Source organism: Euleptes europaea, chromosome 4, assembly GCF_029931775.1.
Source record: "Euleptes europaea isolate rEulEur1 chromosome 4, rEulEur1.hap1, whole genome shotgun sequence".
NCBI classification, from domain to species: Eukaryota; Metazoa; Chordata; class Lepidosauria; order Squamata; family Sphaerodactylidae; genus Euleptes; species Euleptes europaea.
In genome coordinates, this window is record NC_079315.1 from 107,257,816 (window position 1) to 107,281,668 (window position 23,853).

At 45.6% G+C, this 23,853-nt stretch overlaps 1 protein-coding gene and 1 non-coding gene across 2 annotated transcripts in view; one reads left to right on the forward strand and one right to left on the reverse strand.

Moving 5' to 3' along the window:
* PDZD2 (PDZ domain containing 2) overlaps nucleotides 1–21,454 on the forward strand; it is a 198,426-nt gene extending 176,972 nt beyond the window's left edge. The window contains exons 18-24 of the mRNA XM_056848199.1: nucleotides 401–545; nucleotides 1,643–5,234; nucleotides 7,357–7,474; nucleotides 13,260–13,361; nucleotides 17,729–18,002; nucleotides 18,667–18,801; nucleotides 21,268–21,454. Coding sequence (XP_056704177.1) covers nucleotides 401–545; nucleotides 1,643–5,234; nucleotides 7,357–7,474; nucleotides 13,260–13,361; nucleotides 17,729–18,002; nucleotides 18,667–18,801; nucleotides 21,268–21,434 — 4,533 coding nt within the window. The 3' untranslated portion in view covers nucleotides 21,435–21,454. The remainder of the gene's footprint in view (nucleotides 1–400; nucleotides 546–1,642; nucleotides 5,235–7,356; nucleotides 7,475–13,259; nucleotides 13,362–17,728; nucleotides 18,003–18,666; nucleotides 18,802–21,267) is intronic.
* TRNAP-AGG (transfer RNA proline (anticodon AGG)) lies at nucleotides 12,882–12,953 on the reverse strand. The gene has a single exon. It is a non-coding gene; the product is annotated as a tRNA-Pro (tRNA).
* Nucleotides 21,455–23,853: the final 2,399 nt, after the last annotated feature.

The following is a 23,853-nucleotide window of genomic DNA, read 5'->3' on the forward strand; positions in this document are numbered from 1 at the left end:
CCAACAAGAGATGGATTGACTATATAAAGGCAGCCATGACCATTAATTTGCAAGATCTGAGCAAGGCTGTTAAGGATAGGGTGTTTTGGAGGACATTGATTCATAGGGTCGCCATGAGTCGGAAGCAACTTGATGGCACTGAACACACACAATCCAGTTGCCAAGTGCATTGAAAACACCATATTCAGTGTGTGTGAAAGCATGTTAAGTAACAACACCTCAGGACTCCTGTAGCTCAGACTTGGCCCAAGTTGCTCATCCAGGGACTGGATGCCAGAGTATCTCTGTATTATTTACTGTAGAACTAGAAACAGGAATCATAGTGTTTTATTCTTGTGCCCAGGTAACCCGTTCCTCTGAAATGGCTCCTGATTTTGTTTAATGCTTACAATTTTAACAGGCATCTATGGGACGGGTGACTGCCGGAGATATAATCTTTTCAATCAATGGTCTCCTAACCCATGAATTCTCCTATGAGGACATCTGTCAGTATGTACGGTGTCTCCCCACAACCATCATGCTAGAGGTGCAGAAGCCTATTTCTGGTAAGAGAATTATTCCCACCATGTATTGTACTTTGGATGTTGAGTCTGATTTGGATACTAAACACATGAAGCTACATTATACCAAATCGGTGGATTGGTATAATCCATTGGTCCACCAAGGTCAGTGTTGTCTCCTCTGATTGTCAGCAACTCTCCAAGGTCTCAGGGAGAAGTCTTCCACATCACCTACTGCCTGATCCTTTCAATTGGAGATGCCATCGACTGAACCTGTGGCCCTTCTGCATGCCAAGCAGATGCTCTCCTGCTGAGCCATAGCCCCTTCCCAAGGCTGAAACTGAAAGCAACTGAGTCCTGAGCAGAACAACAGGGAACTAGATTAAGAGCCAAGGAAATTTTAAAAGCATCTCTCAGGCTTGTTCCATGACCGTTGCATGGGGAGACATTGGTCAAACATGACAGTCTCTTTTGGATCCACCACCAAAAGTTCTTCTCCATGAGGAAGCAGGATCATCTAAAAAGCTTTGATGGATGCATTTGTACACTAGCATCAGTGGCTGTGAGTGAGGGTTGATGTAGCATGACTAAAGTCATGCCTGCCATCTTATCCCTTCGGAACTGAAAGAGCACTTTCATTGTACATTCACTGTTTATTCAGGGGAGGGGGCTGTGGCTCAGTGGTAGAGCATCTGTTTGGCATGCAGAAGGTCTCAGGTTCAATCCCCGTCATCTCCAGTTAAAGGGAGTAGGCAAGTAGGCGATGTGAAAGACCTCTGCCTGAGACCCCGGAGAGCCACTGCTGGTCTGAAATGTACTAAGCATACTATATAAATACTACTTGTATTATTAAAATTTGGCAGGATTATGAAAGTTGTAGATAATTTTACCGTTCATTGGCTTAGCAATCAATGTGATGGATCCGTTCTGCTGGTAAAGAAGGCTCTTGTGTCAGGGGCAGGCTCCTTATACTGAAGGGAAGTGTCTCTGTTAGCAGAGTAAATCTGGGAGATCCAGTGCAATGACTAGGTCAAGAGGATCCCTTAAAAAAATATTTAAAAGCTTGCCCCTTGTTGTGTACTGTTTTCCTATTTAGGCAGCTCAGCGATTGAAATTATTTCTTTGCTTTCTTCTTCACTCAGCTTTGGACAGGCTCACAAATCTCATTGCGTCTTCCGAAGCAGAGGAGACAGCTAATCCGGATCCAACCAGCGTTCTCATGATTGAGGAAGAAACCAGCTTTGCCGATCACAAAGAACCTTTGCACAGGGACGATCCAGATGATGTGTCTGGAAGGATAGCGCCGCCATCCGATGCAAAGACCAAGGAGCAACCAACAGATGCCTTCGAAACCTGCTGTGCCCCGGATAGCGCTGTCGTTTCAGTTGCTGATACTGATGACTTCCTTGGCAAATGCAATTTGTTGGAAGAAAAAGATTCTAAGTGTTCATTAATCAGGACCAGATGCACCAAGGAAGACACTTCGATGCTGGTAGAAGATCATTGTGCTAATTCTCGGTCAGATCTCATTAAGAACGACATGCTGGAAAGGCCACTGAATTACACAACGAACACGAAAGAAATCTTGGAGTTTTCTGCCCTAGATTCCATTAGCCCCAGCAAGATTTTCACTGTGAGTCAAACCCGCTTGAGTAACTATTCCAGGAATTTTAGCAGTTTAAATGAAGAGGCTTTGGCTGGAATGGAAAGTGAGAACAGTGCTGTTTCAAAATCTATGTACGCTGCTGCAGAGGATTCCAGCTCAGACACGGAATCTGTTGTCGAAGCGCCTGGCCTTTCAGGTGGTTCATCACTCTTACGGTCTGCTCATGACGATGTCTTGGAGACGCATAATCCTGCTGAGTCAGATGAGGAGCAAATTGAAATTTGCTGTTTGAATAACGAGCAACAGCATTTTATTCAGCAGCTTCCATCTGCTACAAAAATATTTCATCGCCCTCCTGAATGCAGTCTTTCAGACCAGGATTTGCCAGGAGAAAGCGCGACAGAAATTGGTGCCCTGGGAATATCCAATGGGAAATCCTCCTTGGAAGAACCACACTCCCCAGGGCCCAATACACAGCATGCCGTGCCATCCCCTGTCTTTAATTTGCCTTCTCAGGTGTCTCCACCAAGTATAGATAGGACAGATCATGCACTGGATGGCCATGGAATTGACTCTTTCCATGACAATGTTGCCTTAAGGAAACAAGGGAGGATAAGCCAAGAGAGGCTTATGGAAACACACAGGACTTCTAACCATGATACTCAAGAAACACATTTGTGCATGACGAAAACTGTAAATGGGTGGGACAGTAGGTTTGTCAACAAAGATGAACCTAATAAAACTCCAAAATCAAATACAGAAAATGATTTCGGAATAGATTATGGCAGGCAGATAGCTCGCTCTCATTCTGCTTTGGCAAAGAGAGGAACTGGTGACTCAACCCTCTTGAGTAAACCAGACAGCAATCTTCTAGATTGTGCATCACAGAGAATAGGGTATGGCCCCAAATCACCCCTCCTGACAAAATCTAAAGATCCAAGTAAGGCCGCTGCTCCTCATGACTTACCAGGGAAAAACGAAAAAGCCAATGCAGTTCCTGCGTCAAAATGTTCAAATGCAAAAATTCAAAGTTCTTCTTCCAATCAGTGCAAAGTCCTTTCAGTCCAGTGCAGTCCGTCGTCTTCAAAAAAACTGCATAATGAAACTCGAGGGATTCCCCAGAAGAGTATTGCGGAAACTCTTTCAAACAACCTGCGAAACAAACCAGGGCCAAAGTTAAAAGGTCTCACTATTAAAAGTAAAGCCAAGGCAAACTCAGATGCCCTTGCAGCTCTTCCTGCCAAAGGGGGTGGAACTGATCAGAAAAAAACTTCCCTCCCCGCCCAACTGTCGCCCAGGCTTCTCACAAAGAAGGTCGCAGCCCTCCGAAATTTAGCTGCACATCTGGAACCACATGTCAGAAATCTTGCCTCAGGCTCCAGGGCTCTTCAGCAGGAAGAAGCAGTGGCAAATAAATCCTCTTCAGCAGCGCCTCAGGAATCACCCTCGGCTGTGCCAAATGGTGAGAACGCCAGTGTGAATAACAACGAAGATAAATCCGTTAACCGTTCGGCAGTAAGCAATGCAGAGGAACAAAAAGAGTTGCCAGTTCCAGTTCAGGGGGTCACAAATAGGGAAAAGATAGAGAAGGTTGATACTGATGACTACCGAACCGGAGAAGGCCCATCCCAGATGAGTGCACCTTCCAAAGTGACGCCCAAGAGTGATTGTATGGGTGACCAAACTGAAAACCATGGTATGGGTGCCAGTTTGCCAAATCCTGTTGGATGTGAAATGAGCCTATTAGGGACGTACAATGTTGGGTCTTCTAAAAAAGAGTCCTCCAGTCCTCTTCGTTTGCCAGCTCAGCAAGAACAATTGGGTCAAGAAATTCAGCGCACTTTCATTGAGGTGAGACTCTCTCCTTCTCTCTCTTTCACATCAACCTCATTGATTCCGCAGGAGTCTCCGAGGAAAGAAGGCGGTACCGATAAGAAGATTGATCAAATAGAGCGTGGGGTGCAGAATTCTAGGCAGAATGCCTTTGAGGAAGAAATCGTGCAGAATGTGTTAAAACCTGTGACGAGGACTTACTCTATGCCTACTCAGTTATCAAATCATTTGAGAGAAGAGACCAGTGTCATGAATATGCCATCACATCATGTTCAGGATATCCTGGGCAACACTTCGGGTGAAAAGTACTCTCATTCAGAGATGGGCGTGTTGAAAATTGTCCATCTCAATCTGACGAATGGCCAGAGCAGTCAAGATGGCAAGGAGACCCTAAATACTACCCCAAAACCAAACACTCAAGAATTACCCTTGACCAGCGACAACAGCAATCGCATCACGGACAAATTAAAAACGTGCAGGAGGAATTATTACTATTACGAACTGAACTGGCCGCACGATCCTGTTTCGTCGTTCTCTGTCAAACAGAGAATCAAATCTTTCGAGAACCTGGCCAATTTTGACAGGCCTATCGTTAAAGCCATCGACATACACACCACCACTCTCCACTCTAAGCTTCCCATTGGTCGGAGGCTATCTGGTGGTGTTTCTACAGTTTCGGCTTCCAGTGTCAACGACACGGTTCAGGCGCTGAGACGAAGCTTGAGCTCGTACTGCGAAGGCGAAGGCCCTGCCTCCTCGCAGATGACAAAAGCATCGACCACCCCTGCGTTAACCCATCTGCAGCAGAATTCCACAGAGGACAACAGCAAAGATGATACTCCCTGGGAGGACAGTAAAAGAAGCTGTGCATTGGGAGGCCCGACTAGTCTGCAATCGTCTACCCCCAGCCCCCGAAGAAGCAGGGCCTCAGGCGGGCACATCAGGCACACACCCCTGTCCCGTTCCAAGCTCCGGGAGCTCAGGGCCTTGAGCATGCCCGATCTCGACAAGCTCTGCAGTGAGGACTTCTCCGTGGAATCCGATCCTTCCCGTTTCAAAAGCGAGCTGGAAATCGCCCCTGCGACACGGCCGCTTGGCAATCCTGTCGAAAGTGTTTCCGGTCTGAATGAATGCATGGAGCTCTCCAGCCTTGGGACGACCAACAGGCAGCCTTCCAAGGAAAGCAGTCCCTGGACCAGCGGTTCCGGCACTCCCGGGTCAGCGTCTGATGAGGAAGTTCTGCACCACGAAGCCTCCCGGAACAAGATGCACTTGGGGAAGAGCTGGTCCATCAGGTTGGTTTCATTGTTTGCCTGATAGTGTTGGTTGGGACCAGGATGGAGGTGAGGGAAAGCGGCACGGTATAGCTTCATCTTGTCAGATTTCAGAAGCTAAGCAGGGTCGGTACTTGGATGGGAGACCACCAAGGAAGACTCTGCAGAGGAAGGCAGTGGCAAACCACCTCTGCTTCTCACTTGTCTTGAAAGCCCCTTGCTGGGGTCACCGTAACTTGGCTGCAACGTGATGGCACTTTACACACACGCACCAGTACTGGTCCCATCTTAATGGCCACATAGCAAAACCTTTTCATAGGACCGGGAAACATGGCCCATGTTCAGGGCTTCCTTGGTGGTGGAAAGTTCTGTTGAGTTGCAGCTGACTTATGGCTACCCCGTAGGGTCTTGGAGATGTTCAGAGGTGGTTTGGCATTGCCTTCCTCTGCGTAGCAGTCCTGGTCTCATATCCAAGTACTAACCAGGGCTGACCCTGCTTAGCTTCCAAGCTCTAATGAGAATGGGCCTTACTGGCCTATCCAGGTCAGGACCAGGGCTGCCTTGCTGTTTACTAAACATGTAACATCTGACCCAGAAAAGTTGGTTTCTGAAACCTGCATGTTTGGGGAAATGTGCATGCTTTCTTAGTGTTGTTTTTTTAAAAAATAATAATGCATTGATCAATTTTATAACTGTGTAATTTATTCTGAGTGTGTTAGGCATGGGGAGAAGCAAGGGTTAGGAGGAGCACTTAAGGGCCAGCCCTGGCTTCTGAAGATGTCTTTCAAATGTCTGGTTTCAGAGATTGTGGTGGCATTTGCCTGCAGCCTTTCAAACATCTTCTTGTAGCCATAAGTGCCAAAAACAGAGTTTCTTAGGAAATTGAATTCTGCACCCAAGAACACATTCTGTGCTCCTGCAGAATCGCAGGATGCACTCTGCTCTGCCTATTTTACAGATGCTTTACCACCAAGCTGTGGCCCCATTTCTCCCTCTCTCCGTATTGTCCCTTCTGCTACCATCTCTCCTATCTTGATATACAGGCCTCTGCTTCTTCCCACCACCTCTAGCTGTTCTTATTCAGTGCATGGTTCATTTCTTCTCGCCCTCTCTTCCTGGGGCCTTCTTTATTTCACCAGCACCCCTGCCTCTCTTTCCTTTTCCTCCTTGGCTTTCCCCCCAGCACCCTTGTGAATTTGGTTCTTGGAGACCCACACAACTACCTGGCATTGATCAATCCTAGTGTGTGGCTGTGAAGGAGGATCCTCTGTTTCCACCAACAGCAAGTCATCTATAATGAAGGCCTTCTTGTTTTAATTATACATTTATTCACATTCTTCAATCGCCTGAGCCAAATGTGGTTCATAAGCTACTTTGGCCATTTGTCACATTCTTTTTTAAAGTTCAGGTGGAAAAGAGGGAGAATTTTCCAGGCAATGTTTTCCTCCCCTGAATCAAAGAGGAAGTTGTCTTTTTCTTTGCTTCTGTTTCCATTGTTGTAATCCTTATAGTGCAGTCTTAAGCAGAGTTATACCCTTCTAAGTGTATAGAGCTCTGACCTGGATAGCCCAGGCTAGCCCGATCTTGTCAGATCTCGGAAGCTAAACAGGGTCGGCCCTGGTTAGTATTTGGATGGGAGACCACCAAGGGAGTCCAGGGTCACAACGCAGAGGCAGGTTATGGCAAACCACCTCTGAACTTACCTTGCCTTTAAAATCCTACGGGTTCACCATACGTCGCCTGCAACTTAACGGCAAAACAAAAATATATCAAAATCAATGGGGTTAGATGGGTTTAGGATTACTTAGATGGTCAATGGGTTTAGGATTACACTTTAAGGTGTTTTTAGTAAGAGGCAAGGAGAGGAATCTCTTCCAAGCCTCCTTCTGAGACAGGTGCATGCAGAGACAAGATTCAGACTTAACAATTATATGATTGTTTTAAGTCCCTGTCTTGTCCAAAATAGACTTTTAGTAGATTGTGTGCTACCAAAACCAGTATTTCAAGATAACGCAAATTTCTACATATCTTAGCCGTATCTACATTCAAGGGGTGGGGAAAGTTTGAATTGTTCAGATTATACCATTGAACACATTTCTGCAATCTCATTCAGTACAACGTTTTTCATTTACATTTGTTTTAGCTTGGATGAACTCTTGGTGTCCACTCTGGATCAGCAGAAATTGCAGTCTGTTTTGTCTTCAGTGACAACAAAGTGTGATGTTTCTTCTTTACTCCAGGAAGCAAAGGCCCAAGCAGAGGTAAGCCTAGGACAGACCAAAATGAAAACAATGGGCGATATTTCCTGTGGAAAAGATGAGTAATGCTTAAAGGAAGATGGTTCCAGTGCAGTCATGGGAACACTTTCCTGGAAATAAAGTCCCACTGAATAACCCTGTGTTGGATTCTGAACAGACCTGCTTAAGATTGCTGAGAGCCAGCGTGGTGTAGTGGTTAAGAGCAGTGGTTTGGAGTGGTGGACTCTGATCTGGAGAACCGGGTTTGATTCCCCATTCCTCCACATGAGTGGCGGAGGCTAATCTGGTGAACTGGATTTATTTCCCCACTCCTACACATGAAGCCAGCTGGGTGACCTTGGGCTTGTCACAGCTCTTATAGAGCTCTCTCAGCCCCATCTACCTCATAGGGTGTCTGTTGTGGGGTGGGGAAGGGAAGGTGATTGTAAGCCAGTTTGATTCTTCCTTAAGTGGCAGAGAAAGTTGGCATATAAAAACCAACTCTTGTTCTTGTTCTTCTTGTTCTTCTTGTTCTCCTCCTCCTCCTCCTCCTCTTCTATGGGTATTGTTTTATATTGTGTGATCCACCTTGAGCCCTAGTGAGAAAAGTGGGCTATAATTAAAGTAAATATGTATTTCCCCCCATCTTCTACATACAGAAGGTCACAATATACTTTGTTTGAATTTCAGATGGGTAGATCTGGGAGACTAATTTTTAATGCTTCCTATTATCCTAGTGCCCTGACCTGGACAGCCTAGGCCAGCCTGATTTCATCAGAACTCAAAAGCTAAGCAGGGTCAACCCTGGTTAGTACTTGGATGGGAGACCACCACAGAACTCCAAGGTTGCTACGCAGAGGCAGGCAATGGCAAGCTACCTCTTGCCTTGAAACCCGTACGGAGTCAACATAAGTTGGCAGCAACTCAATGGCACTTTCAACCACCATTATCCCAGTACCCAGCTCAGAACAACAATAGCATAACAGGAGCCCACAGGTTCACAAGTGATTGGCCAAACCCTTTGTTACCCTGGTATTTTGTGGCCCATGATCAGTGCTACCCACATGCTGTTCCCAGTGGCTGCCAGCTCCCTAGTCTGGACCACCATCCACCTTCTTCACCGTCTCATGTATGGGTTCTGTGCTTGCAGAGAAGTTCATGAGGTTCACCCAGTTTTAATGCTGTCAAATAATGTCTATCAGTGCTTTGATCCAGCTAAGGATATCTTGTTTCATGCAAGCATGCTGGATTGGGAACCCAGATCCACAAATGGATGCTGGAGACCAAGCCCTATGAGGAAAGGCTGAGGGAGTTGGGAATGTTTAGTCTGGAGAAGAGGAGGTTGAGGGGGAACATGTATTGCTCTCTTTAAGTATTTGAAGGGCTGTCACTTAGAGGAGGGCAGGGAGCCGTTCCTGTTGGCAGCAGAGGATAGGACTTGCAATAACGGGTTTAAATTGCAGGAGGAATGGTACTGGCCGGATATTAGAATTTTTTTTTACAGTAAGAGTTGTTCGACAATGGATTCAGCTACCTTTGGAAGTGGTGAGCCCCCCCCCCCCCCCACTGGCAGTCTTTAAACAGCGGCTGGACAAACACTTGTCAGGGATGCTTTAGGCTGATCCTGCATTGAGCAGGGGGTTGGACTAGATGGCCTACATGGCCCCTTTCGGCTCTATGATTCTATCACAAAGAGCATCCAGCTGTGCATGTTATCTGTATCAATTGCATTGCTTTCAAGGGGCTGCCCATTTGCAGATGCACCCAAATGGGCAGCTGCATTCTGATTCACGGGATTGTGGTGCTGCTCTTCAGTTCCCAGGCTAATAGATGTTTGAGGAGACAAACCAGGAATGTTTAGGAACTGGTGGAACTTCTCTCTGCCCTTGTGCCTCACTTACCACTGGGCTATCCAAGTTCCCCATTCCACTGCTGAAAAATGTTGTATTTCATTCAGTTAGGCTCCTTTGGAACTTACTTCTGCCCTTGTTCTTCATTTACCACTGGGCTATCCAAGTTCCTCACCCCACCACTGAACACCACGTTGGTAATTTATTCATTTTAGCTCCTACAGGCTCTTATGTAAAAAAATATACCTGAGGCAAAACCTCAGTGTATTTAACTATACAGGAGGTTTATTTAAAGGATTTCTATCAAACCACTGTTCTAAATAATTCAGGGTATCATTTTTGTCACCACTGTAAAAGTATTACAAGTCCATTGTCCCAACAGGCTTACTCAGTTCAGGTCAGAAATAAAGGGTAATTTCTGATCTTTCAGACAGATGTACAGAAGGGGTGATACGCAGAAGTGTTGCGGGAGGACAGCAAATGCATTCTTCCGTTAAGCAAAATTGAAGACTGAGACACTGCAATTTCCTGAAGCCAACTATTAGCCTGGCAGTGATGGCTAGCTGTCTCCTGCTTCCTCGGGAGGAGGCGCACCTGGTCTCCCCATCAGCCCCCCCTTAAGCCTCACTTCTCCCAGTTTACAGTAAAGCAATTCTGTTGTTTTTCTTGAAAAATACCTGCAATCAAATCCTAGACACAGACACAAAAAATATGACCGCTCGCTGCCGTACGTGGCTTGCCAGTTGGACGTCAGCCAGCCAGTCTTTCCACGGTCCCGAGTTAAGAACACGAAGTCGTTCCAAACCATGATTGAAGACAAACATTCTAGTCAGAGAAGGAATCTGGCTAACCGGGTCTGAGTTTCCTTCCTCAGGATTGGGGCGGGCAGCCGGACTCTGTCTCTGTGGGAACAGAATCTGTTCAGGGTTTGTTTCCACTTGAGGGAGGAGTCGTGGGTTTGCAGTGGACTACTTGGCTTTGTATGAAGAAATTGTCACCTTCAAGCCTCTGGCATCTCCAGCTGAACACCTTGCAGGTGTTGGGGAAAACACCTTTCTCTGCCTGAGACTCACAGAGCTGGTGCCAGTTGGAATAGCAAATATTGTGTTGAATTGACCAACAGTCGGATTTTGGTACAAGGCAACTTCATATGTACATATGGTTATTATTATTTTTTTTTTTTTAGGAATACTGGGTTTTACTCCAGGTTTCACAGTATGACATTCTGCTTGGGCTGGGATATAGTCACTGTCGCGTTCAGTCTGAAGGAGAAAGTTGGATTTATTGCCAGTTCCCATTTTCATCAAAAAACAAACAAACATCCCCCTGAATTCCATTCTGCAATTCGCCCAGATGCTCTAATCCATACTGATAATCTTCTATCGTTAACAATTTTGCAGCCATTCCAAAACGTTGTGGATTTAAAACGCTTGTTATGAATTCCTTGGTTTAGTGAAAGGGCTTGGTCTGCCCAGCTGTGCTTTGGGCTGTGTTTTTCTGTTGAATGTGAAATATATTGTGATCCCATAGTTAAAATGGCTGTTCTAAGACTCCATGTGGGGGATCCATCAGAAGATGAGTTATATGCATTACTCTACTTAAGAAATGCTTTGAATTTTCCTGAAGCTGCCAATGAGCTGTAAGATTTAGATATATATATATATATATATATATTACCAGCCATCTGGCTAATGTGTCTGCCCCCCAAAATCTTAACTATGCAGGCAATTTCAGGGCTAACTACTTTTTATGTACAAATGGATCGCCAATGCTGGGTGTCTTTTACTAAGAAAAACTACTTGTTGTGTGGAGGGGGCCTAGATTTTAAATAGAGATCAGGTATATGCAAGGATACTGTGGACCGCCGAAAAAACAAATAAGCAGGTTCTAGATCAAATCAAGCCTGAATTGTCCTTAGAAGCTAAAGTGACTAAACTGAGGTTATCGTATGGTCCCATTATGAAGACAAGAGTCACTGGAAAAGACAATAGTGCTAGGAAACGTTGAAGGCAGCAGGAAGAGAGGAAGACCCTACATGAGATGGATTGACTACAAAAGAAGCCACGGACCTCAGTTTGCAAGTCTGTTAAAGATAGGATGTTTTGGAAGACATTGATTCATGATTCAGATGCGACTTGACGGCACTTAATGCACACGTGTGCAAGGAACAGATGCTTAACCCTTTCCTCAGATGTTGTTTCTCTGCTCTAAATTGCCTTCATAGGCCTTGTCCCACCATTACCTTCCAATGGATTCAATCCACCACATTTTGAGCTTGGCGGGGAGATCCACCTGGAGTGATTATTGGGAGCAAAGATATGGGTGTTGGGGGCAGGGTTAAGCATTCCCCTACCTATGGTGTTTCTCCACTCCAACCTCTCCTCCTATGCTGCCTTTCCTTTCAAAAAGGTGTTCTCAGGTCAGGGGAGGGGCTGTGGCTCAGTGGCAGAGCCTCTGCTTTGCATGCAGAAGGTCCCAGGTTCAATCCCCGGCATCTCCAGTTAAAGGGACCAGGCAAGTAGGTGATGGGAAAGACCCCTGCCTGAGACCCCGGTGAGCCGCTGCCAGTCTGAGTAGACAGTACTCACTTTGATGGACCACGCGTCTGATTCAGTATAAGGCAGCTTCATGTGTTCATAAATAAATTGCATTAATTAAGGCACCAAGTATGCCCCTCTGAGCTCCTAATTCATGGGTGTCTTGAGAATAAAATTGAGGGGAGGTTCCTGTATGCCACCCTGGACGCCTTGGATGAAAGGTGGCATAAAAATCTATTAGATGGGGAGCCTCTTCTGTCTCAGTAGTAGTCATGCAAACAGTTAGATTTTTATTCAGTTGTGTATGGTCTTTTGAAAGCGAGTACCATGAACGGCATCCTCCTCGCCTCTTATTCAGCAACCAGAGGTATATTTTTGTGTCTGTTTGTTGCGTTTATGAGAGCTGTAGAGGTCCCCCATAGAGATGTAGAGCTATGAGAAATCCCCAGAGAAGGAGACCTCCCAAAACCTCTTCTACTCCCCAATCTGGTTAAGGCTTGTTGGTCCCAAATGTTTGGTGGGCCAGGTGGGTTTGGCAAGTCTTGCAGAAACACTAAGACTGGATTTTTATTTCCAGCCAAAAGCAATCAAATGTACTTTTAAGTATTTTCACATGAATTTTAAGAGAGATTATTTTAGCTGCTTTAAAAAACACACCAAAGAACTCAAGTATTTATGAAACTGAATGTGCCTTGGAACGCCGTCCATGTCTGCATACTTTCTCACATCTGCTCTTAAGTCCAGAGTGGCACATGGTCTGGAAAACATTATTCAGTTCAGACACTGGCTTTTAGTCCACTGTTGGGTGAATCTCAGTATTCCGGGTTAGACAACAACTGTTTTTGGAGGCCTACGCTACTGTGCATCCAACCTATCTGCAAACCCTGAAATGAACACATATGAATCTGCTTTATACTCAGACCCTGCTTTATAACTCAGACCTTTGGTCCATCAAAGTCAGTATTGTCTACGCAGACCGGCAGTGGCTCTCCAGGGTCTCAGACAGAGGTCTTTCCCATCACCTACTCGCCTAGTCCCTTTAACTGGAGATGCCGGGGATTGAACCTGGGACCTTCTGCATCCTAAGCAGATGCTCTACCACTGAGCCACAACCCCTGCCCTGGCTCTGAAAATAGGTTCCAGGGCTATATATCTTGATAAAGTGTGCCCTGATTGGGTGGCTCTTTGTAGTCTAACGTGCCAGCTGAACCCAAAATGGCTCTTATATTGATAACTGCCTTAATATTTTGATGTTATTGTAAATAAAATTTTGCACTTGGGGTTTTTTAAACTTCTAGGAAGTGTTGCTTGAAACATGTGGCTCTACTCATTTCCCAGACATTTTGAGAGTTATGTTCATATTTCTTCTCGGTATATAATCTTTGCTTATTTCTTGATTTTTTTGTTTGTTCTAAATCTCAGAGCAAAGAAGATGTTTACTTTGTAGTCTTAAATAAAGAGGAAGGATCTGGACTGGGATTTAGCGTTGCTGGAGGAGTAGACCTGGAACAGAAATCAATCATCGTAAGTGGTGACTGCATCTTTTCTCATAAGCCAGCTGGAAATTAGATTACGGGCTCGTTTATCATGTCAGTCCCCTGCCAAAGAGCCCCACTTGCGAAGTGCCTCTTGCATTGGTTTTGATGCCATCTGCTTTTGCAATCGGAGGGAAATGGCAGGGGCGCCGAATAAACTTTGACATTTGTTATTGAGGAGGAGCTTTGGGGGACAGCCTTAACCCACCCAAATTGCTGATGGTTATGGCCCCCTCTGCACAGGACCACAAAATCCCTGAGAGCATCTAACATACCCCCTTATTCCGGGAACTCCCATACTGTTTATTGGGTGCCATAAGGAAACTGTCACATGCCTTGAGAAACAGACAAATGAAATAGCCTCATTCGAATCCTAAGTACTTATCCCTGGAAGCTGCTTCCCTCTGCATCATGCTTTTTTCCAGACAGTCTTCATGAATCTTGGCAGTAGGTACGACTGTATGATTTAATCACATTTGATGTAGATACACAGTAGTTTCATTGGAGGGGGCTGCCTGTTGCATCTCTGAATGAATTACTGCTTGGATGAGGAAATGAGGGGGTGCTCTAACCTGGATGTTCTCATCAGATCTCGGAAGCTAAGCAGGGTCAGGCTTGGTTAGTATTTGGATGGGAGACCACCAAGGGAATCCAGGTTCACTACACAGAGGCAGGCAATGGCAGAACACCTCTGTAAGTCTCTTGCCTTGAAAACCCGATGGGGTCGCCATAAGTCAGCTTCAACTTGACGGCTCTTTCCATCACCACTAGTGAGGGGGTACACCTGGGTCAGCGACTAACATCAACACAACGAATAGGCTATTCTCTGTGGGGATAATTCATACTTTTATGCCCTCTAAAAATAAACCTTTTTGGAGCATAGGAGTGCAAATATATCTCCAGTTTTAATTCAGAAGGCAGGGAAAGAGTGGCATATCATTACAGTCAATGCATTATTTGGTTAGTTGATTGAACTGACAACTCACCCAATCCATAGTGTTTAGAGGGGGAAACAATTCTTTCTTGCCCTCTACTGTAGTTTCATGAGAGTGGCAGTTTGCGCTTATTTATTTCCTTCTTATTAAATTTACACCCTGCTTATGATCTCGGAGCAACTTATAAAGTGTTTCCAGGTGGATTTTCATCTAGGCAGTTTACAGGGCCAGGCTGGTTTACCTTCGGCTATAGCTAAACAAGCTGAGTGGGTGAGGGAGGAGAACAAGCAATTGGAAATTCCTTCCACCCTTATCTCCCCTTCCACGATGCCGGACTCTCTCGGGCTTGAACAAGCCCATTTTCACTTACCCTGCCATTCCTTCCGCCCTTCTTCTTCATCTCACTATCAAATGCTGTCAATACTCTTAGGAACAATAAGCATGCTCAGTCCTCATCAGGAATTTTTCTGGGGAGGAGGGTTCTTTTTGTAGAGGGACAAGTCGTCAGCCCTCTACACTCGGCCCCTCTGTGTGTTGACTGAACATGTGGGGAGGGAGAGTGGGAGACATACCCCCCCGTCCCCGCTTCCGCACGATTGCTGGATTGCCTTCGGAGTGTGGAAGCAGGGAGGAAGCATCCATGCGTATGCTGCTTTCTTGTGATTGCCGAATGTTGCCAGTCATGGGGATGGAGTGTACACACAGACACTTCCTTCACATGTAGGTGCTATGCTCACGAGCCAGTGATCACTTGGAGATGGGGGTGGGGCCAGTGGACTGTTGCCCACTCCCCTTCCCCGTGTGTTCAGTCAATGCTCAGAGATAAGGGGTCACGTGTACAGGGCTTTTATTCTTCTGCATTCCTTGGGAATGCAGAAGAATGTCTATTGTGTCTATTGTGGGGAGAGGAGGTAAGCAGGTATTCCTTCGAGAGCCAGCATGGTGTAGTGGTTAAGAGCAGTGGACTCTAATCTGGAGAACCAGGTTCGATTCCCCACTCCTCCGCATGAAGCCTGCTGGGTGATCTTGGGCTAGTCACAGTTCTTTCAGAACTTTCTCAGCCCCACCTACCTCACAAGGTGCCTGTTGTGAGTGGGGAAGGGAAAGGGACTGTAAGTTGCTTTGAGTTTCCTTACGGTAGAGAAAAGCAAGGTATAAAAACCAACTCTTCTATACAGAAGCTTGTCTAAGTACATGCATATTGATTTTGTGAACCATTGAAGGTAATATTAGAGGGAATGGACATAGTGTTGTAAGGGACCACCAGGGTCATCTAGTCCAACCCCCTGCACATTGCAGGAATTTCACAACTACCTCCCCCCTGTCAGCGAGGGCACCCAGTCTGACACCCCCACACACCCCCAGTGACCCCCTACTCCATGCTCAGAAGATGGCCAAGATGCCCTCCCTCTCATGATCTGCCTAAGGTCATAGAATCAGCATTGCTGACAGATGGCCTCTGCTTCAAAACCTCCAGGGAAGGAGCACTTACCACCTCCTGAGGAAGCCTGTTCCTCTGAGGATCTTGTGTCTCCACACCGTTTAGGGAATCTGGCTCACAATATTGGGAAAAAATGTGCACGTTTGGGCTTTAAGATCAGTTACTGGTTATAATAAAAACATTTGGAATGTCAAAGGACCTTTTTCCATTATAGTGTTTCCTGTCAGGAGAGGGACTGTGTTCCTGTGAGATGAGACAAATAATGCAAGGGCCTGCCTCACTTCTCTACTATTAATGTACTCTTCGTGGGAGGGGGGAATCACTCGTTCTAATAGTAGAATGATTGGCTCTGTTGTGATCGCAAAGGCAGCAAAACTGGAGCATCCCAAAATAAGGCAGGGATTTTCTACATTGTCCGGGGGGCCTCCTATGTATGCCAAAAGGGTCTTGTTCAGAGTTCTTTGCTCTGCTTTCTAGGGCAGTGGTCCTCTTGCTATAATGAAGAGAGGCATTTTGAGAAACGGGGGAAGAGGTTCTAGTACCAGTTAGACAAAACAGTATAGCCAGGCACGAACGTGCTTTCCTAATGAAAACAAAGTTGAGAAAATAGCCCAGAGAAGAAGGAAACACTTCGAAACTAAGCCGACTCTCAAAATATGGCCTCCAGGCAGGAAACTCTAGAAACATTTATACAAGTGAACTATTCAGGAAAAAAATAATTTGAAGGCTGGTCCTAGACTAAATGGTACCACAGGAAAGGACCATCCTTGGTACCCCATGCCAGATGTTCAGCTCTTGAATTTAGTAGCCTCTTACAAGAGCCTTGGAAACTTATATTTCCCAAGCCTGGCATTCCTTATGGCCACCTGTCCATAAATCTAGCCCCGAGCGCCTTCATAAATTACCATTTCCCACATAGAAATTCATAGTCCTGTATAGGAATATAAACATATGCTATGCCTGCCACTTTCCCACAGGAAGATTGATGTCCTAAATGGAGCCTCCATGTTCCGAGGCCGTATACCTCTGTATATCAAATGCTAGGAAAAAAGAGGCTGTTGCCTTCATGTGCTGTTAGTGTTTTTCCCCAAGAAGCACTGACTGCTGGCTTGGTCTTTTCCAGCAGGACCCCTTATGTCCATGTAGGAATTTTTTTTTCAAAAATCTTCCTTTTGAGTAATATAGTGTTTGACATTTGCATTGCCATTGTGTGTATAATTCACTCTTCTCTACTTAAGGATATATGGAATCACATTCTAGCTTTATTTGAAGAAGTGAGCTGTGACTCATGAGAGCTCATACCTTGCCATAAATTTTGTTAGTCTTTAAGGTTCTACTGGACTCTTGCTCTTCTCACACTCCAGTAATTCAACAAGGCACTTGTATTGAGGTTTTGGTAACAAACACATTTGTTTAAACGTAATCGGTTAAGTTCCCTGACGCGGATGGCCCAGGATAGCCCGATCTCACCAGATCTCGGAAGCTAAGCAGGATCAGCCTTGGTCAGTATTTCCTCAGTGGAACATGCTTCCTTGGGAGGTGGTGAGCTCTCCTTCCCTGGAGGTTTTTAAGAAGAGGTTAGATGGCCATCTATGACCTTAAGCAGATGATGAGAGGGAGGGCATCTTGGCCATCGTCTGGGCATGGAGTAGGGATCACTGGGGGTGTGGGGCGGGGGGAGGTAGTTTGGAATTTCCTGCATTGTGTAGGGGGTTGGACTAGATGACCCTGGTGGTCCCTTCCAATTCTATGATTCTGAGTATTTCGATGGGAGACCACCAAGGTAGTCTAGGGTCACTACGCAGAGGCCGGCAATGGCAAACCACCTCTGAACGTCTCTTGCCTTGAAAAACCTACAAGGTCACCATGAGTCAGCTGCGACTGGAAGGTGCTTAGGACCACCAATTGGTTAGACTGCCTGCCTAAAAAGCAATTCAATTGGTCAACAGGTTTCATTTGTAACGATGCCTCTTCGTGCAGGTCCACCGAGTGTTTTCGAAGGGGGTGGCATCCCAGGAAGGAACCATTCATCGTGGAGACCTCATCCTTTCGATCAATGGCATTTGTCTCGCGGGTTCTGTCCACGGGGATGTGCTCAACGCCCTCCACCAGGCAAGGCTCCACAAATACGCTGTCATCGTCATTAAGAAGGAGAAAGGCGGAGAAAAGATGTCTTCTTCCCACCCTGAACTAGCTACTTCTGGCAGGCAGACCTTGGTGGCGGGGAAGGATGCAGCTACGGAAAAGGGAACAGGTACAGTGTCAGTACAACAGCAGCTGGAACGAATTCTCTCCGCAGAAAAATCAGTGGGTGGAAAAAGCATCATATTGGTTCATGTTATTGCTACGTGTGCATTTGTGCAATCGGACAGAGAAAATGAAAATACACTTGAGTTTTGACTTGAACTCTTTGGGAACTGAAAGAGCATTTCAAGAAGTCGTCATAGGCAGGTAGATATCCCAAGCCAAGAGTAGCTCATGTGGAACTGAGTTGGTCAGCTTCCACTCAGATCAGCTGGAAATCAGATCAGGCTGGGTTATGAATAATGTAATAAAGATGAACGCTTAATAGCCTCTTTTCCAGAGTCAAAAGTATAGTTGGATTCCTACATTATCGTGCAATCCCAGATCATACTAATCACAAAGGAAATCTGCCAATAGCTAAAAAAGAAGATTAAAGCAATCCCAACATTACAGTGGGCTGCTTATTAGTTCCTAGAAATGGAAATAACACGGGAAAGGAAAAACTGGAAATTTTAATGTACATCTCCCAAAGGGATGGGTATTAGGTAAGTCTGTGTTCCTTTGTTGAGGACTGTCCTGCATTCCTCTGGCACGATATGCCAGTGCTGGTGACTTTTTAAGTCTCCGTCATCCGTAGTAAGTGCTTTACCTGTTGTTTTTCCCCCCTCTTCAAGGCCCAGCCGGAGAGCTGAGCAATACCATTTGCATTGAACTTTTGAAGACTTCTGCTGGCTTGGGGTTCAGTCTGGATGGAGGAAGAGCGTCTCTTTCTGGGGACAGGCCTTTGCTTATTAAAAGGATATTTAAAGGTACTTTGGGGGAAAGTGTTTTCCCAATGTTCAACTCCACCAACTCCCTTAAGCACTGTTGCAACTCAGAGTTTAGTGCTTCTTTCAAACAAGAGACCATCCAGACTTCTCCTTTTTCTCATTTCCAGTCCTCACCTACTTCAGTTTTGCCTCTCTTTGCATTTCTAGTCTTGTCCCCCAGGCTCAGAGAGCCAGCGTGGTGTAGTGGTTAAGAGTGGTGGTTTGGAGTGGTGGAGTCTGATCTGGAGAACCGGGTTTGATTCCCCACTCCTCCACTTGAGCGGTGGAGGCTAATCTGGTGAATTGGATTTGTTCCCCCACTCCTACACATGAAGCCAGCTGGGTGACCTTGGGCTAGTCACAGCTCTCTTAGAGCTCTCTCAGCCCCACCTACCTCACAGGGTGTCTGATGTGGGGAAGGGAAGGTGATTGTAAGCTGGTTTGATTCTTCCTTAAGTGGTAGAGAAAGTTGGCATACAAATACCAACTCTTCTTCTTTTTCTTCTTCTTCTTCCTCCTCCTCCAATAGGGATTTTGTGGGTGTGAAAAAACTATAGTTTGTGGATGGATTTTACAATGGTAACTGTGCCACAAGACCTTTTTGCTGCTGTAGCAGATGAACACATTTATTATGGCTTACTCTTCCTTGAAGAATGCCTGTGTGATGTAGTGGTTAAGAACAGTGGACTCTAATCTGGAGAACTGGGTTCGATTCCGTGCTCCTCCACATGAAGCCTTCTGGGTGACCTTGAGCCAGTCACAGTTCTCTCAGAACTCTCTCAGCCCACATGGAGGCAGGCTGTGGCAAACCACCTCTGAAGGTCTCTTGCCTTGAAAATCCTACGGGGTCGCCATAAGTCAGCTGTGACTTTACAACACGCACACACATGAATACCCCTGACCTGGATCTCAGAAGCTAAGCAGGGGTTGGCCCTGGTTAGTATTTGGATGGGAGACCACAAAGGAATACCAGGGTCATGACGCAGAGTCAGGCAATGACAAATGACTTCTGAACGTCTCTTGCCTTGAAAAATCCTATGGGGTCACCATAAGTTAGCTGTGACTTGATGACACTTCCCACCACTACTCTTCTTTGAGGCAGAGCCTACTTCATACATATGTCAAAATGACAGGAGAAGAGCTGTGGCTCAGTGGGAGAGCATCTGCTTGGCATGCAGAAGGCCCCAGGTCCAGTCCCTGGTATCTCCAGTTAAAAGGATCAAGTAGGAGGTGATATGAAAGACCCCTACATGAACACCCCAGAGATCACTGCCAGTCTAACCAGGCAATGCTGACCCTGATGGACCAGTGGTCTGATTCAGTTTAAGGCAGCTTCATGTATCCATGTGGCTCTGGTTCATGAAAGAGTATGCCATCATAAATTGGTTAGTCTTCAAGGTGTTGCAAGACTTCTTTTTTGTCAAGAAAGATTTAATCACACTTTGCAAATTGAAAGTGGCCTCGGTAGTTAGTTATTTACTTTGTTTACCATCCACCTTTCTCACTGAGGCTCAAGGTGGACCACACATTTAAGAACAATGCAAACAGAACAGTATAATACACACAACAAACCAAACTGAATTACAAAATATGAGAAAAAGGGCAACAGTATAATATATACAAGGCAATGAACAAAGCAATGAAATGCTATGTGAAATGTCACAGACATTAACTTTGACCCTATTCCCTTCATAAAATGCCTTTTGGAAAAATTAGAGAAACGTGTATGACTTTTAGATGCTACTCGACTCTTATGCAATTTTGCTATAACAAACATGGCTACTGCTTCTCTGTGGGTTTAGCAATTAACATTTAAAATGGTTTCAGTTACCACGTTGCCCTTCGGAGTTGGTTATTACAGTTGAATTCCCAGTGTTAACAATTCAATTATTTCCTGGCATGGTATAGTGGTTAAGAGCGGTAGCTTGGAGCGGTGGTAGAGCATCTGCTTGGCATGCAGAAGGTCCCAGGTTCAATCCCCGGCATCTCCAGTTAAAGGGACTAGGCAAGTAGGTGTTGTGAAAGACCTCTGCCTGAGACCCTGGAGAGCTGCTGCTGGTCTGAGTAGGCAATACTGACTTTGATGGACCGAGGGTCTGATTCAGTATAAGGCAGCTTCATGTGTTCATGTGTGTTCTAATCTGGAGAACGGAGTTTGATTCCCCACTCCTCCACATGAATGGCAGAGGCTAATCTGGTGAACTGGGTTGGTTTCCCCACTCCTCCACATGAAGCCAACTGGGTGACCTTGGGCTAGTCACACTCTCTCAGCCTCACCTACCTCACAGGGTGTCTGTTGTGGGGAAGGGAAGGGAAGGTGATTGTAAGCCGGTTTGATTCTTCTTTAAGTGGTAGAGAAAGTCGGCATATAAAAACCAACTCTTCTTCTTTGTCTTCTTCATCATCGTCTTCTTTTTTTATTTGAAACTTTTTGTGTCATTCTGATTATCACTTCTTGTCCAATAGGTGGCGCTGCAGAACAAGCTAGGAAACTGGACATTGGCGATGAAATTCTTGCCATTGGTGGCAAATCCCTCCTCGGACTCATGCATTACGATGCCTGGAATATCATTAAATCTGTCCCAGAGGGACCAGTACAATTACTGATCAGAAAGCATCAGCCTCTAGTATGATGCGTGCACCATTGACAAGTTAAATGCACTTTTTTGAGTGCGTCCTTCCAGGCTGTCAGGTAGCTGATACGTATGTACCTTTCGGAAGACTCGCAGTCTGTGAGTGTTTTAAGTCGGAACGGTCCAATCAGCTGAGAAGCACCGAGTTGCAATGTTTTCCCCTGACGCTACTCATTCCCACCAGGATGAGAGATATCAAAGTGCCACATATGTTCCCTGTTGGCTGTATGGACTTCCAAATCTTCTTTCTCCAGTCCTGGACACCTCCCTGTTAATCATCCGTGCTGGCACCGACCAAAGCAAAGTTATTGGTTGGCTTACTTCAAGCCAAGCCTCAGCCTTGGAAGCTGTTTTCAATATATAAAGGTTCTGGCTGGGAACACGTGACGGGAAGAGAGTATCTTTGAACATGTGCAGAATGCCTTTGCCTCATCATCTGAGCAACCACAGCTACCCTCACACCTCTCTGACTTTGGGTTGAAGGCTGATGGGTCAGAGGAAACGACTGCCAAATACAACTTGAGCCTCTGGCCATATCTCATTTGAGCAGTAATTACTGGCTACACGTTCACTTTGTCCTCACCCCATAGGGGGCACATAGATGGTACTTTGTGTAGGTTGCATGGGAAAGTTCAGTAGCGTATACAAAAAGTAAATTGTATCTGGTTTCTCCCAGCTGCCATCATAGGATTCAGGTATCCTCTTTGGATGGCCCCAGCCAATAGCACACCGTATGTGGCAGGCCCCTGGCTCAGTGCTAGTGTGTAGGCTCCGCATATACAGTTCCACAGGTTGCATTTTTTGGCAGCTCCAGTTACAGGATCGAGTCTGGGAAAGACCTCTGCTTGAGGCCACTGAATGTGGCTGCCGGTCAGAGCAAGACATTGCAGAGCTAGGTGGATACAGGGCAGGATCCTCTACGGGGTCCGCGTTTAGTGGTGTTCTCTTCCCCCTCCTCCCAGTGATCCAGTTGCAGAGTTTTGGTGCCTGAGACGTGGTGTGATTTGTATAGCTGCCATTTATTTAGGAGGGAATTTTGGAGGATTTTTCTCCCTCTTGAAACGACTTGGGGCGTACCTGTCCTTCGCAGAGTTACACTTTGCAAGTCAGGAGAGGAAACGGTTGCCTCCTGTTTGTGATTTTTCTGGTTTGACTGCAGTTTCGATCTCAGGACTTGTGATAATTTGTTAAAGGCAGGAGAGTATCAGGAGTAATCTCAGCGGGATGGATCCGAACGTGCTCTTTCTTTGTTATAACTGCTTCCAGAGGAATGGCTCTGGCAGAGGAGAGGGGGGTGTCCTTCCACTTTGACCCCCCCATGCTGATCATGAGGATCCCTGACCCCAGAAGCAGAATCACAGAGCACTCTAACCACTATAATTCTCTGAGCATAACAAGTAAACTATTCAGAGCTTGCAATCAATGTTTTCAAACACGGTGCCTGTAGCTAGTTGACTAGAAATTAGATGACCTGCCTTTCAGAAGAATTGGTGCTCTGGTTGTTTTCTTTAATATCAAGGGAAATTTGTTAGATTTGCTCGGTACCCAGAACTTCTGGACACTCAGTTCTTTAAAACCAAAACTTCCTTAGGGTTGCTTTAACAGAACTGCACATAATGCAGTGACTGAAAGGAATAGAGCAAGTTTGAATGGTTCAAAGCTTTCCTCTTCCAATTCTGAACACCAAAGGAGGGATTCTGTACTTGAAATACTCCGAGTGGCTATATTTCCTGCAGGTTATATTCAAAAAAAGTTCTGCATCTGTCTCTGTAATGAATTTGCTAGTAAGGATGCCAAGTTGTGACCCTTAGATCTGCTGTGCTGATTTGAAAAAATAAAATCTGTGTGCCAACACAGCATTCTGTGCCTGCTGCCATTTGGAGCAGTAGCACATGTGTGATGCACATCTGCATTTGAATCATGCTTATTGGGCTCCACTGAACTGGCCAGATGTGTCCTTCAATGTTAGACAGGGCTGTAACCACCAGCTGTTGTTTGTGACTAGCTGCCCATGACTACAGTTCGCTTGGGCTGTGTGTTCGTACTTCATAGTCCACTATAAAAAAAAATTTAAATCCCTTATAAACACATTTCAGAGCACCAAATGCACTGATCTTCAATCTTTCTCATACTCTGAATGCATATCTGATGTGTCAGTTTGACTGATGTATACGTTATTGTAGGCACAGGGTTAAAAACTTTTTTTTTTCTTTCTAAAACAGGCCTGGTTGAAAAATACTCAGGTGACAACGCAGAGCAAGATCATCATTCATAATAAATAAAGGGAAAAAATCGGTTTTCTTCCTATTGCCTTAAACTGATCAGGGATAGATTCAAAATTCCAGCTCTAGTTAATGGTGTTAATACATGGCAAACTTTTGCAAATAGCTCCTGTATTTACAGTCTATCCCAAACCATT